At 41.9% G+C, this 21,856-nt stretch overlaps 1 protein-coding gene across 3 annotated transcripts in view; it reads right to left on the bottom strand.

Annotated features, from left to right (window-relative positions):
- LOC137429836 (WD repeat-containing protein 76) overlaps nucleotides 1-21,856 on the bottom strand; it is a 216,844-nt gene that overhangs the window by 13,052 nt on the left and 181,936 nt on the right. For 2 of the 3 annotated variants that reach the window (XM_068120130.2, XM_068120133.2), the window contains exons 8-11: nucleotides 17,207-17,360; nucleotides 16,736-16,888; nucleotides 12,742-12,869; nucleotides 10,978-11,082 (exon numbers count right to left, since the gene is read on the bottom strand). In XM_068120130.2, the coding sequence (XP_067976231.2) occupies nucleotides 10,978-11,082; nucleotides 12,742-12,869; nucleotides 16,736-16,888; nucleotides 17,207-17,360 (540 nt within the window). The remainder of the gene's footprint in view (nucleotides 1-10,977; nucleotides 11,083-12,741; nucleotides 12,870-16,735; nucleotides 16,889-17,206; nucleotides 17,361-21,856) is intronic. The other variant, XM_068120131.2, reaches the window with a different exon arrangement.

Below are 21,856 nucleotides of genomic sequence, written 5' to 3'. Positions count from 1 at the left end.
CACACCAACAGACACGTCGGCACTGTGGGAAAAATATAAAAACGACCTTTGCGAAGATTTTGTGCACAGCGGCCATATCTTGGAACAAAGTATTTTCATGGCATTGCGAGAAATACAGTCCTTCCTCCTGAGACATGGACAGACCTTGGAAGCATTTCAGTTACCAGTACCTCCAGACACTGTTGAAGATCTTTCGAGCGATGATTATCAGTATGTACCGGGAGATGAACATGAAAAAGGTGAAAACAACAGACAACTACTAAATGATGACCAAATCAAAATTGTAGATGAGGTCCTACAGGCCGTTCATTGTAGGGACCAGTACACAGGCAACCGGTTGTTTTTCGTTGATGGACCGAGCGGAAGTGGCAAGACCTTTCTCTATAATACGCTTCTGCACATCTTGCAAGGCCAGTGTCGTTTGGTTCTTCCAATGGCGTACTCGGGCATTGCAGCAACATTGCTAGCAGGGGGCCGTACATCGCACCATCGATTTAAATTGCCAGTGCCCATTTTGGAAAACTCCACATGCAACATATCACCTACGAGTAAAGATGCAGATACTCTAAGGAAGGCCAACCTATTCATTTGGGATGAAGCACCTATGGCTCCAGCATATGCTTTAGCGGCTGTTGATCGATGTCTCCGGGATGTAACCAGCAACAACATTCCTTTTGGTGGAAAGGTCTTACTTCTTGGTGGGGACTTCAGGCAGGTTTTGCCCGTTGTACCTCGCGCTGCACCTGCAGCAATCATCGCCACATGCATCAAGCGTAGCAAGTTGTGGCCAAAGTTCAAACTGCTGAACTTAAAATCAAACGTGAGAGCTAATGATGACGAAGAATTCTCAAAATGGTTACTGTCGGTTGGAAATGGGACTGTGGAAACAATTCCTGACTCAGATTTAATACGACTGCCTGATCGTATCTGTGTAGAAGACAACATGTCTTTAGCAGAGGCTGTTTTTGGTAATTTGAACGAAATCCATTCAAACTATGATGCGCTGGCACAACGAGCCGTGTTGTGTCCAAAGAATGAATCCACATTTGTGATCAACGATGAGATACTGGATGCATTTCCTGGGGAAGAAAAGACGTACTTCAGCGCTGATTCCATTGTCTGTGATGACCCTGAAGAGGCACTAAATTATCCTATGGAATTCCTAAATCAATTAACTCCTTCTGGAATGCCATTGCACAAACTTCGTCTCAAAGATGGTGCTGTCATCATGTTACTCCGTAACTTTGATCCGAAACAGGGACTGTGCAATGGTGCAAGATTGGTTGTTAAAAGATTGTTGCCAAACATAATAGATGGAGAAATAATTTCTGGCAGTCACAAAGGAACACGCACATTTTTACCCAGGATTAGTATTGCACCTTCCGATACAACACTACCATTCGTACTCAAACGCCATCAATTTCCAGTTCGTGTGGCATTCTCTTTCTCAATAAACAAGAGTCAAGGTCAAACATTACACAAAGTTGGGATTTACCTACCAGAACCCGTCTTCAGCCATGGCCAATTATATGTTGCATTGTCGCGTGCTAAACGTTTTGAGGATGTCAAGGTAAAGGTAGTCAGTAATGGCCAACAGGGAAAAATTGATGGCCGCAGTGGAATCTTCACCCGTAATGTTGTTTACCCGGAGGTCCTGCAGTGACACCATTCAGGCAACAAAAGGAGGTCACGAAGGAAAATAGTTAATTACTCCGACACATTTAGTTGCGGTGATTGAAAAATCACCGGACTATTGTTGCTGTTTTGATGCTTTTTACTGCTGTTTTGATGCTTTTTCACTGCTGTTTTGATGCTTTTTCAGTGCTGTTTTTTCACAGCTGTTCTGATGCTTTTTCACTGCTGTTTTGATGCTTTTTCACTGCTGTTTTGATGATTTTTCAGCTGTTTTGATGCTTTTTCACTGCTGTTTTGACGCTTTCCACTGTTGTTTTGATGCTTTTTCACTGCTGTTTTGATGTTGTTTCACAGCTGTTCTGATGCTTTTTTGCCGTTTTGCCTAAAAATCTCATTTCAAAAAAAAAAAATTCCAAAAAAATCTCACAATGATGACATATAATTCAACGAAAACGTTGAAGCAACCGCATAATATTACGGTGTTGTTTAACTCTGAGTGAGAATAGTTCTAAATTTTTAAAACTTTCTTCTGATATTTGTGATTTCTTTCAAACAAACTGTATTTCCCATCTACACGGGCATGTATGTATTCCTATTAACGTTATGTAAAGTACATAAATTGTGTGGATTACATCATTTGTGGATGTGATCAATTATTGCCAGTAACCATTTTATATAACTGAATGTGCAGGTGCAGCATCTAACTCAATATGTCGAAATGTCACACACATCCATGCCCGTGGGATTCCCACGGGTGACCCCGCTAGTATATATATATATACAGTCATCCCTCGCTATATCGCGGTTCACTTTTCGCGGCTTCGGTACATCGCGGGTTTTTCTCGCTAGTATATGTAAAATTATATCGCGGATTTTTCGGTATAAATGTATTTTTATATACTATTATTTTAAATATTTTTGTTGTAAAATAAGCATTTCCTAGCCTAAAAAATTAAAAAACGTAAAAAAATAAGAAAAATACAGTTATTAAAACATATTACAAGAAATAAAATACTGTACATAGTGTACAGTAGAAGGAGAGACAGAGTCGTGCGTATGGAAAACGCAGATGCGGCAGCCTCCACTTGCGCTAATTACCCACGTAATGGGTAACTGTAATGCTCTTTCTGGCTGTGCAGTACATTCATCATCGTCATCAGTACTGCACAGCTAATTCATCATCATCTTCATCACGCAAGTTGTAGTATTGAAGAGCCGGGGCTCTTGCTTGATACGGACGAAATGACGGGCAAGACACAAACTCGTCCGAGAAGATATTTATTCTCAAAACCAACTCGGGAACACTGAAAAGCCCGTTTATCGGGCTGAATTATAAAGCACAACCAGAAACCGAAAGCCACGCCACGCTTCGGTGGTCACGTGATCAACAGGTGTAGCTGATTATACCCACACGCGCGCCACACGCTTTGGCGGTCACGTGACCAGCCACTCTGGCACCGGGGATCCCCGCCGGTGACGTCACCGGCTGGAGCAAGGAGATTCTAATGCTGGTCTTGCTTGGGGAACCCATGCGTCGCTACAGTATCTTCAATGGTGAGTACCCATTAGAATTTTATATGTTGTTAAAATTACGTATGTTTAAGAGTGTAAAAAGTGTTTAAGAGTATAGGAAGTGTTTATAAGAGTATGGGAAAGGTTAATAAGAGTGTGGGGAGGGTCATAAAGCTTTAAAATATATATAAATAAAAAAATAAAAATATGGTCGCTACTTCGCGGATTTTCGTCTATCGCGGGGGGTTCTGGAACGTAACCCCCGCGATAAACGAGGGATCACTGTATATATATATATATATATATATACACAACAACAACAACAACAACAACAACAACAACAACAACAACAACAACAACATGCATTTTCAGGCCATTTTCCCCTGCTAGAGCGGGGGTTAGCCTTGCGGTCCCCATGACAATCTTCTCCATCTTGCCCTATTTTCTGCATCTCTCCTTGTTAACCCCCTTGCCTGCATTTATTCTTCCACCATCTTTAGCCAAGTCTTTAGCCAAATCTTTTTCGGTCTTCCCCATCCTCTACTTCCTTCTACATTCATTTCCATCGCTCTTCTCAACCAGTCACTTTCATACTTCCTCAACACATGACCAAACCATCTCAACCTGTTCCTCTTCACAGCATCCAACACAGGCTCTATTCCCATCATCTTTCGCAATTCATCATTTGTCTTCCTCTCTCTCAACGATACTCCACACATCCACCGAACGATTCTCATTTCCACCCTTTCCAGCTTTCGTTGCTGCTCTACATTAATTACCCATGTCTCGCTCCCTTAAATCATAACACTTCTCACACATGTAGCATACACCTTTCCTTTCAGCTTCAACGACAATCGATATATATATATATATATATATATATATATATATATATATATATATTATAATAGCCGTAGATGATTCTGTCTGTCTGTCTGTCTGGCGTCTGTCCGGGGTGTGGCTTACTCGGTTTGCAGAGTAGCTCCACCCATTCTGGGAGTGGCTTCATATAATTATAAACAAATATCCACCATTTTATTAACTCGTATAGCTTTGAGGCCTGTTTTGTAGGCCCGTGGTGTCTTGCTCTCTCTCCCAGATTTATTTCAAATCAAATTCGATATATCATTTCATTTTTCAGTCGCTAACATAGTTTTAAACTCAGTTGAAAAAAAACGGGAAGAAAATCCAATGAAAGTTGCCGTTTATAGAACGAAATGAATCCTCAAACGCCTGTAACTTCAAGGCCATTGAGTCTCTCTCACGCCTTTATCTCCAATCTAACTCACCATATGATTTCATTTTTATCGATGGTTTTAGACTCGGTGTCAGCAATAATTGAGAACATTCCACACACGCGGGAAAATGCAGAGATATATTTTTTAAAATCGCGTCATGGTGTATCATACACCGCCCAACATGACACCGACGGCAACGTGTCGATATATATTAAAAATTCGCTTTTGCTTTTCCGTTAAGATATATTATTTTCGTTTGATGACAGTCGTCACAAAAACGTCAACAATGATGCCGACATATATTTATTCGTTTTTATTTCATTCAACATTATTAGCCGGAAGTAAAATATGTTTCAGGAAATTACCGAGAGATATTTCTTCGTTTTTTAAAATTAGTTATGTGCACATACACTTTAAATAGGTTTATTTGAAATCTTTAATTTTCCACAATATAATTTACTTGCCATTTATCATTTGATGATTACGAGACAAATTCCTCTTGAGGATCGTGACAATTCATGCGCTGCGTGGAAACTTCTATTTCCAAAATGAATGAGACGATCGATGAAGAACGCAGACTTGAACAGGATGTAGCAAGAAAACGAATGAGACGGGCGAACGAGTCCATCGACGAACGTCAATGCAAACTTGCGGGGTCACCCATGGGAATCCCACGGGCATGGATGTGTGTGACATTTCGACATATTGAGTTAGATGCTGCACATTCATTTTTACAAAATGGTTACTGGCAAGTCATTAGATCCAGAAAAGGTGTAATGAACACAATTTATTTACGCGCAAGCACGAAAGCAAGACGGGCCGATTTCCGATTCCGACGGGCGAGACGGGCCGATTTGGAGCAAGAAAAAGAACGAGACGGGAGAAAAATGAGAGAAACGAGACAGGGAAAGCCGATTGGAGAGGCGAGTGAGGAGCGATTGGAGAGGCGAGTGAGGAGCGATTGGAGAGAAGAGTGAGGAGCGATTGGAGGGGAGTGTGAGGCGCGATTGGAGAGGAGTGTGAGGCGCGATTGGAGAGGAGTGTGAGGCGCGATTGGAGAGGAGTCTGAGGCACGATTGGAGAGGAGTGAGGCGCGATTGGAGAGGTGTGAGGCGCGATTGGAGAGGCGTGTGAGGGATTGGAGAGGAAAGGTGTGAGGGATTGGAGAGGTGAGGGATTGGAAAGGAGAGGAATGTGAGGGATTGGAGAGGAGTGCTAGGTGGAGAGAGGAGAGTGTCAGGTGGAGACAGGAGAGTGTCAGGTGGAGAGGAGTGAGGGGTCACATATTATGTGAAATAAATAAATTGTGTTCATCACACCATTTCTGGATCTGATGACTTGCCAGTAACCATTTTGTAAAAATGAATGTGCAGCATCTAACTCAATATGTCGAAATGTCACACACATCCATGCCCGTGGGATTCCCACGGGTGACCCCACTAGTATGTGTATAATACTGTATGTATATATATATATATATACATATATATATATATATATATATATATATATATGAGAAAGAGAGAGAAAGGATCTACTATATTTGTCATGGGTAATCTCAGCCATCGCCGTGAGTAGAGTTATCCTTGACATGGCATAGTAGAATGAAGAAGAAGAAAAAAAGAAAAAAAAATCGCTAGAAATCGTTTTTGATGATCCTTATCATGCACCATTCACTTGGCTACCCAAGATGCAATGGGCATTGGAGAGGATTGAAACTGCATTCATTACTTATGATTTAAGTGTACCCATCACTTTTTAGATGTTTTCAACTTTCAACCTTTGGACCCATTTAAACCCCTTGGACATTTTGAACCTCTATACCCATTTTTTTAATTTAGTTTTTTGTATACAGAGTCGAGGCTCGTGAAAGAGCTAACATTTATCAAACAAACAAATCAAACAAACAAGTAAACAAAGTATATAAAAAGTGGAGCGGTTGACAAGATGTGGAGAGAAGGGGAGGAAGCACACAAACATTTGAGAGCAGGGACATCGGGAGATTTGTGGGAGGGAGAGGGCCTGGGGGGAGGCAGGATAGGTATAAAACACAAGGACACCAAGGACTTCCAGGAAAGAAGACAAAAGTCACCTCAAAAAAGTGGATTTGGGGTGAAATTAGCAGGGGTAGAAAAGATCAAGGTTTTGGATTGGGGAAGATAAGAGATGGTGGTGAACAGCCGTTTTAAAGACCTGGAGGGAGGAGTGGGATTGAAGAGAGTGAGGGAGTTTGTTCCAGAGGCGGGAGAAAAGAGGAATGAAGGAGTGAAGGTGAGCAGAGAGTCTTGATTTTGGCAGTTTAACCATAAGAGGGTTGCAGGCAGATCTTGTGCGACCTGTAGGAATATTTGGGGGACAGAGCCCAGAGAGAGCTGGGGGAGCATGGCCGGAGAGGAGTCGGTAGAAGACGGAAAGACCACCAACCTGCCTGCGGTGAGTAAGTGAAAGGCCCTCGGAGATAGCGTCATCGCGGGAGATTCCAATGATTCTGAACGCTTTGGTTTCAACAGCGTGAAGACGAGCTAGGTGTGAGGCAGGAGCACCAGCCCAGAAGGGAGAGCAGTATTCCATTGAGCTGCGGATGAAAGCCTTGTATGTGGCGAGGAGCTCAGGTGTGCCAAGGAAGGACTTCGCACGACGGAGGATGCCCAGTCGGCGACTGGCTTTGGAGGCCAGCTTGGAAATGTGGTTTTCCCAGGAAAGATCATGGCACATAGTGAGACCCAAAAGCTTGAGTGACAGAACTTCTTGGAGAAGATTATTCAGAAAGTAGATGGGAGGGTTGTCCAGTCGGTCTTTTCGGAGAGACATCGTAAGAGTGTGAGATTTGTCAGGATTGAAAGACATGTTCCACTTGTTTGCCCAGTCTGTGATTTTGTCCAGATCTGCAGAGAGTGAGGAGGCTGCAGACTGCCAATCTGAGGGATGAGGAATGGAGCGGCAGAGAGTGGAGTCATCAGCAAAGAGATAGAGAGGATTTTCAAGAGTCAGAGAGATCATTGATGAAGACCAGAAAAAGCACAGGGCCCAGAACACTGCCTTGGGGAACTCCAGCCTGAAAAGGAAGAGATGAGAGAAACCCATTCAGGGCCACACGTTGACTACGACGAGAGAGGAAGTCCGCTAGCCATGCGTGGGAGAGTTTGGTGAGCAGAGCGGGGTGCCAGACCGTATCGAAGGCACGTGATATGTCGAGGGAGACAGCTCTATTTATGCCCCTTTTATACCCATTTTTAGACCCTTGGACCTTTAACGACTTGAAGTGTATCGAGCCCCCTTCAGGCATCCTCTCATCGATTGGATTTGCATTGAGTATGGTATATAGTTGTACAAGTTAAAATGAGCAGCTTTGCGAGATCTCTCGATTTCCGGTATTTTAGATGGTTTTTGCGAACTGAGAAAAAGAGAAACCAATTAGAAGGTTTTCCAATCCAGTGATCAAAACTTTGAGCTCCATGTATGGGCAGATGAGAGTGAGTAGCAAGACAAAAACCCTCATAATGGCCGCTAAAGATACATTTAAATTTTTAATCCTTCAAGTCTCAGTTTTCTTTTGAAAAATATTACAAAGACAGGGAGGGAGAGGGGGTCAAATATATATCTCCTTGAAGTTCGATTGCGTTTTTTTCCCAGGATTTAGTTTTCCAGAAAACCTCGATAACCCGAGAATATGGTATGGACGGTGAGAGTTGCAGCATTAGAAAGAGCATGAACAACTGAGTCGATAAAGTCTAACTTAGATTTGTTTCCTTTACTTTTCTAAATTTCGATTTCTAAGTGCCCACTTTAAGTCGTTTATGAACAAACTTTTCCATCCTGGTGAAGGGCATGAGAGGTGGAGGGGGGGGGGGGGTGGGGTTGGGGGGATGAAGCCTCCATCAACCCATGTGAATATGTCTATTATTTATGTAATGTTTGAGCGTGATTTCACAAAGAGTAGGTGAGCTATCACCGGCACCATGTCCAAATTCAAAATTCCTGCCTTAATTAGTCAAACGTCAGGCCTGGCCAACCCCACGATGAAGATGGGATAAAGTGGCCATTAAAGAAGAAGAAGATCCTTTATACACTTCAAACTTTATACCTTTAGTTTATACACTTTATACACTAAGACCCTTCAAACCCCTAACAACACCTATCTTACGATAATTCACCAAATGTCTCTGTCTGTTCGAAGGTACTGTAAAAACTGCTGAACCGATCGCATAGATATTTTGGGTGGATAATCCTGGGATCCCCACGAGTAAAATAGGCTATTTAGTTTTCCCAATTTCAGCTCGAGTCTCCAGCATTCTCAGGTTTGGACTCCCGCATAACATTCGCGTTTGCATGACGTTCATTGTGACGTCTTCTTACGTCGAGCAACGGTACCCGCCCTACGGGCGGGGCTTCAATTGGGAGGCCCAAATGAAAAGGCTAAATATCGGAAATTGAAGGCTTTTTTTCTTTTATACGATTTATATAAACATCCATTAAATCTCGATCGGTGAAGTCGTTTGTGCGGCACCCGGGAAAATGATGTCATGCGGGAGCAAGTATCAGCAGGATGTGGCAGTGTGGGAGTCCACGTTTGCACCGATCGCTGCACCATGTGCCGCACAAACGGCTGCACCGATTGCTGCACCGTGTGCCGCACAAACGACTGTACCGATCGCTGCACGGCTGCATCGATCGGATGTGGCATGTTAGATGATCTGCACTTTGGCATGAAGGAGGATCAGATCTAACAGATCACTGTCTCCATCGATCTTGCCAAGGCCGTAACACCTATCGGCTGAAAATCCTTTTAACTGTTGATTTGGTACAGTTACACGTTTCGGGAATTTGGTACACGTATCGGGAGTACATACGACATAGCGATTGTGAACACGATTATCGATCACGATTCACGATCACGATCATCACGATCATCACGATCATAGTGTATCGATCACGATTTGAAACACGATGGAATAATATTTACCAATATGAACAGTGATGTGGCTTTCATTGAAATTCTCAAGATACTGTTTAGATTTTGATGATTTGCGTGCGATATGATTCAACGGATGTTTTTATGAATCGTTTAAATTATAAAAAGCCTTCAATTTCTGATATTTTGCCATCGCCATATGCAGATTCGCCACGGACCCATGATCGATGTTTCTCTACGTGAACGTACCCGTTTGTTTGCGAACAGGTACGTTTTTCGTGGAAGTCCTTCACGAACTTGCTGTCCATGTCTGACATGCGACTGAAGGTGCTACAGGAATGTGGAATTTATTGGTTTCATGCTTTAGCATTCACCATATCTGCATTGCCTGTTTGTTCCTGGCCTCTCACCCGTGCGTAGCACGGGTATTTCTCTAGTATACCTAATTCAACCCTTGAGACACTTTTCAGACCTATAGAGCTTTGAAGACAGACAATTTAAGAACTTTTGGACACTTTAGACCCCATTTGATCTTTCACCTTTAGACCCTTTTCGACCATTTAAACACTTTCAAGTAAAACCCTTAAGATATATTTACACCCTTTATAGAAGTGTTAAGACCCTTTTGTAGACTTTTTAAGATGCTCAAGACACTTTAGACCTCTTGGAAAATTGAACCAAATCCCCCTGAAAATAATTTTGATGACTTTCAGAGCACCATTCACAGCACATCACAAGTTGCAATGACAAATCAAAACTGATATCCCAATGCGAAACTGATGTTGAAAAGTGAAACAAACTACTGATCTACGGATCATTGAATGGGAAACCAGAATCAAATGCTGTGAGAAATACCGAATGGAAATTGCAAAAAGCAATTTGCCGAACGGAGTAGGTTGGGGCTGAGGATGCGATATGGAGAGGTGTAGGTACCTGGTGGTGGTCGGTTGGCATGGAAAAAACTTTGGTGATCTTCGGTCAGGTGGTAGGCCCAAAAAGTGCCTAAATTTCTCTCCAAGCTGAGTTTCCATAACATCAACCTCGCTCCCAATCAGTATTTCGGCAGTATAACAAGCATGGATTGGAAATCTTTGCTGGTGGAATGGAACGAGGTTTCCAAGGTTACAGGCTCAACCCACTGCAATATCTGCTCGCTGATTTTTTAAAAACTGAATTGCCGTTTCTACTAATACACTCCAAAACTTTGCTCACTTGAGGTGAGACGTCCACGAACCCATTGGTGACGGGTAACCTGATAGTTAGTTATATAGATTAAATAAACGTCGGATTTGGGAGACAAGCTAAGTTCCGGGTATGATTGGGCACATGCTTGGGGAAGACCAAGTTTGGGGAATACCATGCAAAGTCGAGAGAGGGAAAACTTTAAGGTCATTCAAAAAGTGTAGTGAAAGCCAGAACTCTATTCAATGTTTCACTTGCAGGCAAGCAACGGTCACTTACACCACACAGCCACATTCACATAGCCATTTTGTTCAACTGTGAGGGATCACTGCTTGGTAAAATGTTCCCATCAAGCTTTTGGACGACGAGCCAACAAAATAATTTTGGATAACAAATAAATAAAAAGTACGTGAAAATATCCACATGAAAAATGTGTTTCTTGAAAGACAAAAGTCATGCTTGGGACAGATAGAGACGGAACACTTTCAGCAAACTCACCTAGTGTTGATACCAGCAGTCACAAAGTAGTTATTATTCCCTGGATGGATGCTTATTGCGTGGATCCGTCCGCTATGAAGAGGCACTGACCATTCACACTGCTGTCTGGGGATGTTAAATGACAATGAAGATGGGGAACAAAGGGCGAAAGTGCGGGGGGTGGGGAAGGGGTAGGGAAAAGGGGGGGGGGGGGGGAACATTATTCCATAAATATTTCCACAAAATGATTTAAGTGGAAACGCTAGTCATGTAAACAACACATGAATATTTATATTTTTAAGAATAGTTCATACTCTCATTCAATAGTATTTACCAAAGTTCAAGAATCTATTTTTTTTGTCTCATCAGCAGGATTGTGGGGGCTGGCAGGATGGCCTATAATAGAGGTACACACACTCTCCTTCAGGCTGTCAAGCATGGGTTCAAATTCATATCTGTCATCCTGGTGTTTCACAGGCAGGGCAATTCATCAATGTGGGTGGCGTCTCTCGGATAGACATTAAACGGACGCCCCCTCCGTCGGCATTAGTTGGTGGAAGTTAAAGATCCCACAGTGTCCTTTGTGAATAGTATGCAAGCTATCTCTGGCACCCTGAACAAATTCAAAATTTCCTGTCTTAACCCACAGGGATCACTGCATCAGCAGCATAGCTGTGCTGCCACCTAACATCCACAGACTACACATGACATATGAATGAATGAAGATTGCAATCCAAAACTGCATATTAGCATTAGTATCACCCTTAAAATCTTTTAATTAACTTTGTGTTGAGCTTGTGCCACTTTGCCCTCTCTCTTCCACAGATGTCCCATGTCCCTGTTCACTACTGCTGTTGTGCTATCTCCTGCTCCCTTTGTTATATGTTCTGTGTGATAGCTCTTATTCAAGCCTCGACAAAGTATACAGAAAAAAAAAAAGTCAACTATAAGAAGTAGAATTATGGCCAAAATATTTAAAACCCAGTGAGATTAGATATCACTTGGTCAATCTTGGATTTATGCAAATTAGTAATGATGTACTCGTATGCTAGGCTGGCATCATGCATATTCTCATTGCTGGGACCCTACTGAACACAAAAATATACATGGTAACTTTTGTTGCCACCAGTGATGCTTTTTGTTGGTCTTGTTTGCAGCACAATTAATGATTTCCAGTACTGGCAACCATGACCTTAACCATAGATGCCACCATAATCCACTTCAGAAGAGAACGGGAACAGCACTCTTCAATGTGGCGACGTCGACTGATATGCCTCCGCCCACATTATTACATCATAATACATACTTGTACGAAGTTGATTTTTAATTCCCATCAGCTGTTCTCAGGTATCACATTTTTACCTCTGACCTTTGATGCCAAAATCGAATCAGTTCATCTTTGCATCATAATATGTACTTGCACCAAGTTTGGTCAAAATCCCATCACTGGTTCACAAGTTAGCTCGGCAATATAATTTTTACCCAACAGGACCTGTTGACCCCATAATCGAATCAGTTTATCTTTGCATCATTATGCATTCATGTACAGTACCAAGTTTGACTTAGATCCCTTCATCCGTTCCTAAGTTATAGTGGTAACAAAAACCTATCATGGATGGACAGACACATGGACAAACCATAAACATAATGTCTCCGGCGAATTCGTCAGCAGAGGCACAACAACAAAATTAAATAAATAAAAGGGAAATACCAAAAATGAACAAGAGGAACTGCTGATTGAGTTCCACAAATTAAAAAAAAAAAAAAAAGCACTGGCAGGATCACCTCTGACTTCGAGTGTCAAACAAGCCGACGTATCCATTCAAGTGAGCAATGAGTAGCAAGCTTCCGTCATCACGGAGAAAGTCGAACATGGACAGCCCCACACTCTGTTCTTCAGGTGTCGAGTACACCTGCTCAGACAGGCATGATCATTACCAAAAGAAAAATAACCCATGAAGATAAATAAGATGAAAATACAATAAACTAAAACGACTCTTCGACGTCAATCGATATGCCTCTGCCCACCTTATTACATCATTATACATACAGTCACGTGAAAAAGTAAGTACACCCCATGTAAAGTTTTGACTATTTCAACATATTTCAACATACAGCTATTTGATCTTCATTTCAACAATATTGATAGATAAAGGTGATATAATATAACAAATATCATGAAACATTTACATTTTGTAGTCCATTGTATAATTTAAATAAACATAAATGCAAATGTCGCATGTGGAAAAAGTAAGTATACCCCTACATTTATCACTACTTCAAATACCTAAAATTAGAATCAGGTGCATCAGCTCAGGTGCAAATGATTAGAACATCGTTAGAGAGGATCTTAGAGGAACCTGTCTAATTTAAACCTCAGACATTTAGTTTTGTTTGCTCTTTGTTGAAGTGTGCGGCGTCACCATGCCGAGATCAAAAGAGCTCTCTGAGGCCTTCAGAAAGAAGGTTATAGATGCCTACGAGTCTGGGAAGGGAGTTAAAAAGATCTCCAAACAATTTGAAATCAATCATTCGACTGTCCAGAAGATCATCTACAAGTGGAGAAGATTCCAAACAACTGCCAACTTGTTCAGGCCAGCCGCCCCAGCAAGTTCAGCCCGGGAGCAGACCGCAAGATGCTGAAAGAAGTCTCCAAGAACCCCCAGAATGTCATCACGGGACCTACATGTAGCTCTTGCCACTGTTGATGTCAAAGTGGACGAGTCTACCATTAGAAAAAGGCTGCACAAATTTGATCTACATGGGAGATGTGCCAGGAGGAAACCTTTGCTGTCCAGAAAGAACATCAAGGCAAGACTAAAGTTTGCCAATGAACACCTCGGCAAAGACCAGCACTTCTGAAACAATGTGCTCTGGACAGATGAGTCTAAGGTAGAGCTATTTGGCCACAGTACCAGATGACATGTTTGGCGAAAACCAAAGACAGCATTTGACCAAAAGAACCTGATACCAACTGAAAAGCACGGTGGTGGAAATATTATGGTTTGGGGCAGCTTTGCTGCATCAGGGCCTGGGCAGCTCACCATCATAGAATCCACTATGAATTCTTCATTGTACCAGCGGGTGCTTGAGGATAATGCGAGGCCATCTGTCGGAGAGTTGAAGCTCAAACGAAGGTGGACCTTGCAACATGACAATGACCCTAAACATACCAGTAAATCCACCAAGGAATGGCTGACAAGAAAGAAATGGAGGGTTCTGGAATGGCCAAGTCAAAGCCCGGATCTAAATCCCATCGAGATGTTGTGGGGGGATTTGAAACGAGCTGTGCATGCAATTGTACATGCTGTGCAACAATTTTTTGTTGAATAAATTATTGCAGTCAATTTCTCATTGTTTTTTGTTCAATTAGATCACCTTTATCTATAGATACTGTTTAAATGAAGATCAAATATTGATATGTCCACATATGTTAAAAAGATAAAAAAACATTTCATGGAGTGTACTTACTTTTTCCACATGTGAAATTTGCATTTATGTTTATTTAAATTATACAATGGACTACAAAATGTAAATGTTTCATGATATTTGTTATATTATATCACCTTGATCTATCAATATTGTTGAAATGAAGATCAAATAGCTGTATGTTGAAATATGTTGAAAAAGTCAAAACTTTATATGGGGTGTACTTACTTTTTCACGTGACTGTACTTGTACCATGTTTGATTTAAATCCATCCAGCTGTTCTCAAGTATCACTTTTTACTTGATATGATATCCACATGAAAAATGTGTTTCTTGAAACTGCTGTTGACCTCTGACGTCACCAAAATCACAAAAATCACCTCACTCCTCACCTTTGATGCCAAAATATAAGCAGTTCTTCTTTGCATCAGTAATACTAGGGCATTGCCCGTACGTGGGTGCCCGTTCCTTGCCAAAAAAAAAAAAAACGCTACCCGTACGCTCTACCCCGCCCGTACGCCCGTAAACAAAAAAAACAACGCTCTTCGCTTCCGCCCTTCGCTCTGACTGAATTGGGAGAAATAATGCGCATATGAAATCGAGAAATTATTATTTTCTCCGGAAGAAATCGAATTACGAACCGTAACGTAATGGCGGTCAGCTCGTAACGCGCTCAGCTCCGCTCGTTCTCACATCGGCCACGCCTACGCAACAAAGCGTTCTGTGATTGGCTGCCGGACCGGAAGTTCGCAAATCGTCGCAGTTACGATGAATCGTTTTAATTTAATCGCAGTTTGAATTCGTTTTAAAACATAGTTTAACGGCAACATTGAATTGGGAGAAATAATGCGCATAAGAAATCGAATTACGTACCGTAATGGCGGTCAGCTCGTAACGCGCTCAGCTCCGCTCGTCTCACATCGGCCACGCCTACGCAACAGAGCGTTCTGTGATTGGCTGCCGGAAGATAAGTCGTCACTGTCCGGAAGTTCGCAAATCGCAGTTAGGATGAATCGTTTTAATTTAATCGCAGTTTGAATTCGTTTTAAAACATAGTTTAACGGCAACATAGTTTTCCAACGTGAAATAAATGAATACGCTGTCAAATGTGCCGTCCGAGGCAGAGTCTGATCGCCACGTTCGGCACACGTGATAGCTCGCTGCTCTCTGATTGGTTGCAGCGTTTTTTGGACATAGCTCGGTAAGTAATTGTCCGATTAATATGAAACCTTGAAAAGGCACATCCTCGGGTCCCCAGCAATATACCTGGCAAGTTTCAAGTATATCGGACCCGTGGTTGTCGAGAAACAGCGGTCACAGACAAACACACAGACACACAGACACACAGACACACAGAGATTGCTGGAATTATAGATAGATATACTTTTACCAAGTTACGTCAAAATCCCATCACGGGTTCATAAGTTAGAACAGTAACAATTTTTACTCAAGACCTCTGACTTTGACCTAGTAACCCCATAATCTAATCAGTTCATATTTACATCATTATACATCACCAAGTTTGATTCAAATCCATTAATTTCTGAAATTATCACATTTTTACTTGACATGACCTCTGACCTCTGACCTTTCAGCTACTGACTCCAAAATCTATTCAGTTCATCTTTGCATCATATATTCTAATACAAAGTTTGTTCAAAATCCCATCACTGGTACATGAGTTAGTGCTGCAACATAAATTTTAATTACCATGACTTTTGGCATTTGACCCTAAAATCGAATCAGTTCATCTTTACATCATTATACACACATGTACCAAGTTTGAATTGGATCCCTTCAGCCGTTCTCAAGTTATAAACCTGTTACAAACTTTGACCCTTAACCCCTTGACCCCAAAATAAACTCAGTTCATCTTTGCATTATAATACGTATTTGTACCAATTTTGGTCAGAATCCCATCACTGGTTCACAAGTTATCACGGTAACAGGACTTATACCAATCATGACCTCTGACCTTTGGCTTTTGAACTCATGACCCCAAAATCTAATCAGTTCATGCATAACTCATTTTACAGACCTGCACCACGTTTGACTAAGATCCCTTCAATCGTTCTCAATTTACCATCACAATGAAAACCTATCACGGTTTCAAACCTATCAAAACCGACGGAGAGCCAGACGGACGGACAGACAACTGGAAAACAATGCCTCCGGTGACTTTGTTGGCGGAGCCATAAAACGCCAGTACAGAGACATTCTTTTTCAAAAACCTAATCAGAAGCATTTTGGTGTCAATCAGACAATTTGATGATATCATACGAGGTAAGGATTAAGTTTAAATTTGACAACTAATGAATCAAACCATGAGGAAAAATAAGAAAGATGAGAACCTGATGCCAGAGACGGGTCTCAACGTTAGCCTTGCGCAATGTTCCATCATAGCTGCTGGATAGCAGGGTCGCTGGAGAATGCGGTTGAAATGCGAGGCAAGACACAGGTGCTACGTGGGCCTGGAACTCAAACATGCCCTCCCGGCCTGCTGACTGTCACCCGGAAGCGATAGCGTGGTCGAGGAGAAAATAATGAAAAGTTAAAACTGTTCAATGCTTTAAATGCCGACAAAGAGTGTCAGCGTGACCTTTCTATTGCTTCTGCTCAAGAAAGGAGGTGGTTGGGATGGGGGGTGGGAAACATTCCACCCCACCTCCTTTGCCACATATGTGTGACAAATGATCTTTGTCTTCCTGTTCTTCTAAAAATTGATCAATAAATACCTTTTCTTTCTACTTTTATTTCAATAAATGTTGTCATCATTGTTCAATGAAAAGATCGCCAAAGATCACCCGAAAAGCTCTGCTCACCACGTCAGCGATGGTCACATGACCGGCTTCTCCTCCAGCCGCAACTATCAGCGGCTTTTCGACTGGGAGCCAGGTGATTGAGTTGACTTTGCCTGGGAAAAACTTGTGCACATTATTGGAATCCAAACGCATGTCACGCACATTCAGCACAAACCTGAAACACAGAATGGGATTGGCTTGTAAGTTTGCAAGAAAAAAAATCGGGGTTCAATGATTAGGAACTAAAGCTGGCCCATGCCACATTGAAAAGACTTAATTCATTCACTTTCTTCATTTTATTTGAAGAAATTAAGCTTCATTCATTTGCCGTGCACAGCAAAATCCTTAAACATTCAACACAACAGACAAATGGAACCCTTCCTTCTGGGCCTCTTGTCCTTGCGGTAGTGTTTGAAGTCCCAAAGTCGTTCTATTTACAGAACTATGAGAATCCATCGGTAAGAAATATTGGGAGCTTATCAGGGAGCATGCCTGATCAAACATGCTCCGGTGGTTCGGATTAGAGTACAGTACGTGCATATCATCTAACCGCTGATCCTGTGGGATACCTTTGAGCATTAAGAGCCAACTGCAGAATGTGCCCCACTTCATGGTACAACCGACTTGAGAGAAGATCCTCATCGACTTTTTAAGCCTCGAGTGAGGAACCCCCAAGTCCTGAGTCAAAAAGGAAAGCTTCTCCAATCTCCATCTAGAAGTAAAGCTTGCATAGCGTTCACCATAGCTTTATATTTCTCGGTTTGCCCCATTCAACGCTCGCCCTGGCTGAAGTCTAACACCGCTGGTCCCTTTCTGCCACAGTAATGCAGAGAGGGAGGTATAGGTGTGGCCAGGGGGCAAAGCAAGGGAAGCTTGCTCCTTTAACTTGGAGTCTCCCTCATCCCGGTCACTAACTCAGCCGAAAGGCAAGATGGAGGCAAAATTCCGATGTCCTGCCATGAGAGTTCCAAGGGTCTATGAATAACACAAAATACAGGGACAGAAGACACCTTAATGCACTTGTACATTCAATAAAATCACATTGCAAACCATATGTATACATTGTATTCGATGCTTGCAAGAACACTTTCATTCAGTACAAGATATTGCCACCCCCAGCTGAAGCAAGAAAAGGACATTGGTCACATGGTTTCAGTGGCCATTATGAGCATTTAGTGATATACAAAGAAATAGTTGCAGATGGGAAAATGCATTCAAAAGGGAAGGCATTACTGACTAGTATAGATGCCAAGAAGGCGAGGCTCAGGTGCAAGGTGGACCACAGAAATATGATGTTTTTCTTTTGTTGCAGGTAAGCTGGAAATTGAAGTTGGAAGAATATATTGGTTAAAAAGAAGAAAGTACTGTCTGGAAATGAAACTTTCACTAACCCTTCAGTTCAGACATGGGTGACAGGAGTCGTTTGAGTATAGAGTAAAACATTTAAGTGGTGCTACTGTATACAGAACTCAAAAAAGCGTGACAAGTGCAGAGGCATTTTAGGGCTCAGTCTGGGACAAGGTGGGCGGCACAGAGCAAGAACACAGTTTTGAGGTTTCACAGACAATTTGAAGAAAATGGAACTGTGCTAAGATCAAAAAGGCTCCGCCAATCATCAGTACGAAACTCAAGGAAAGAATTGTGCAACCTTGTTTTTGAGGACCTCTGTCGTGGAGTGCATAATCATTTGGCGACTCAGCTGGAAGCAGTGGTCACATTAAATATGGATTCCATTTCCATGCTCAAATGATTTCCCAAGATCACCGGATTAGCGAATGGTGTTAAATATTTCGATTTCATAAAATGACACGACAAACACAAAACAAATGTATTGTCTTTTCATGGCTCACTGGAGGGCAGTTTGTCCATGAGTCATCTTATCCTGAGACTATTCGGCAGTCAAAATGTTTGAGCTGTCCTTCCCTGCCAGACAAGGCAGGTAAATTCGTTTGTGGTACCTGCATTTTGAACAGACATTCAGTGGTGCCACACCAGGCCTTCATTGCCACAGATGCTACTTGGTGCTTACAAGCCATCTGTTCTATCACAAAGCAGAGTCAACGAGAATAGCACTCAGTAGAGAGCATACCTCCGCCAGGTTGAACAGTTTACGTCTGTATCCAACGATAGGTCATATCTAGATCCGTACCTTAACCAAAATCGAATCGGCTTGTTCTTGAGATCTACCTAACTCATCCACAAAGTTTTGTCATAAGTCGTCCACAACTTTGAGTTATTGTGCTATGTATCGGTTTAGCCCTGTCACTCAATGGTGAAGAATCAATTTAAAAATTCTCCTCGCCGGATCTTCACCAAAATCTAATCATTTAGTCCTCGTCACATACGCTACATCTCTGCCAAATTTCGTCCGAATCCATCCACAACTTTGAGATATCTTGTTCACAAACAGACAAACAGACAGGCGTGAAAACAACCTCAATCCACCTTCGTTGGCGGAGGGAACAACTGAGAAACAAAACTGGACAAATGCAGCAATTCACAAGAGGAAACTGAAGCCCAAAGCTAATGAAGAGAACCCAAAAATAAAAAAGGATAAAATAATAAAATAAAAATAATTATAATATAAAATTGAAAATAAACACATAGCAGTTGAAAACAAAATAGAAATGATAGCAAGGAAGATTAAACTATGATGAGGTCAATAAAGGGAGAAAACAAAACCAGATGTTTGAAGAAAAAAAAACCCCAAAAATATTCGACCATGGACAAAGGAAACAAAAGAAGATGCATCAAGCGCCAAGAGAGCAGGATAGACGAAGATTTCTCGAAAGGAATTTATGAACTCAAAATAGCACAATAATGAGGCGAAATGGATGCAACACTTGGAAAAAAGAGCAACATTTAAGCGAAATGCCCTGTGTGATAATTGATAAAATAAAATAAACACAAAAATGCCTAATTTTAAAAGCTTTGGCCCAGATGAAATTCCAAACTTTTGACTAAAGCAATGAGATACTCTGCAAAATCACTATGCTCGAGCATGCAACGAGCTTATCCAAGAGGAAAAGGTTACGGATGAATAGCTCACAGAATGTAACACCTTCCTCATCCCTAAATCTGAAGCATCCCAACTACCTTGAAGCATCTGAAGCATCCCAACTACCAACTGCCTATCGCTGTTAGGTGGTGGTTTTGGATGGGCCTATACCTCAAATATAGGCCAATAACATGCAAGCTTCTATCAGGAATCATCACAGAAAGATGTATAGTACCACCACCTAACACAACAAGGAGGCCGAAAGGCAGAACAACATAAGGGATGCAAAATTGGTAGAACAACTGAAATTAGTGAACCAGTACTCTGAGGCCATTCAAATGGAATTTGGCTAAGATAAGTGTGCCAAGTGCACATTCGTTCCTGGCAAATCAACAAAACGGGCAGCACAAAAATCAAGCTAAATGAAATAATACAGGACCTAGACAATGAAGCATCATAAAAATACTTCCGAGTAAAAGAAGAGGGCCATCAAATACGTCACAATACGCAAAACAATTACCAAAGAATACCTGCGTAGAATGAGGCTGATCCTGAAAACATATCTCACCCCAAGAAACAAAATCATAGCCACCAACCAACTCGTGTTCCAATATGGCTGAGGAGTGATAAACTGGCCACAAGTGGAAATCAACCAACTAGATATCAAAACAAGAAAATGCCTCACTATCAACAAAAATCAAGGCATCCCGAGAAAGTATCTGCCGAGACCAGGAGGAGGTAGCGGCCTGATGGAACCCAAGCAAGTGCACAGTATGAGAACAAAGATTAGTCGCGTATGTGAGACGTTCAACAGACTACTGAACCAAATTTGTATGCACACACGAAGACAGCAAGCCAGAAAAGGTATACCCAACCCACCTTGCAAAAAACTTTCCAAACGCAGATGTTTGAATAGAATAAGTCACACAAGAAACTGAAACCCTGGTGTTGGGCTAGTGGCTAGGGTGCCGGCTTAGGATCCTAGGATCCTGGGTTTGAATCCCGGTCGATCGCTGAATTAACGCCAGGGGGGTTGACTCAGCCTGTCATCCTTCCGAGGTCGGCTAATTGAGTACCAGTTCACTGGTAATTCCCTGTTTGTCGTTAAAGGCGGCAAAAAGGGTTGGCGTCAGGAAGGGCATCCGGCCGTAAAACATTGCTTCAAAAAGGGAACCAAAAAACAACAACAACCACGGTTCCCGAAAAAGGCCAACCCCCGCTTTGTGGGGAAAAATGGCTACTAAATGTATTTTTTTTTTTTTTTTTTTTTTTTACACAAGAAACTGACAGCACCAGAAAACAGCCCCAATGATTGCAATAAGAGGAAATAAAAATATAAAATTAAATATCAACAGATATACACCAACAACTGGGAAAACGATAAAAGAGCAGGGGGATATAAAAAAGGAAAGGAAAAGTTGGACAGATTTGGCAGAGACACAGAAGGCTCATTAGTTAAGTAGAGGTGAATCAACTGGGATGGAGAACAAATCATAGTGTATTCCCAAAATCAGGGACAGTACATTAATGGCTTCAAGAAAATGGTGGGACTGAGTCAATCGGAAAAGCGCAGATTCTGCAAGATAGAAACAGAAAGCACGAGACACCTCCTATCGGGATGGAAAAATACTAATCAGAACAGCTCTACACCCAAAGGCACAACAAGGTATGTA

The sequence above is a fragment of the Myxine glutinosa genome, chromosome 6 (genome assembly GCF_964187855.1).
Source record: "Myxine glutinosa chromosome 6, kmMyxGlut1.1, whole genome shotgun sequence".
NCBI classification, from domain to species: domain Eukaryota; kingdom Metazoa; phylum Chordata; class Myxini; order Myxiniformes; family Myxinidae; genus Myxine; species Myxine glutinosa.
Note: the sequence above shows the minus strand (reverse complement) of the source record. Positions and strands in the feature narration are given on the sequence as shown.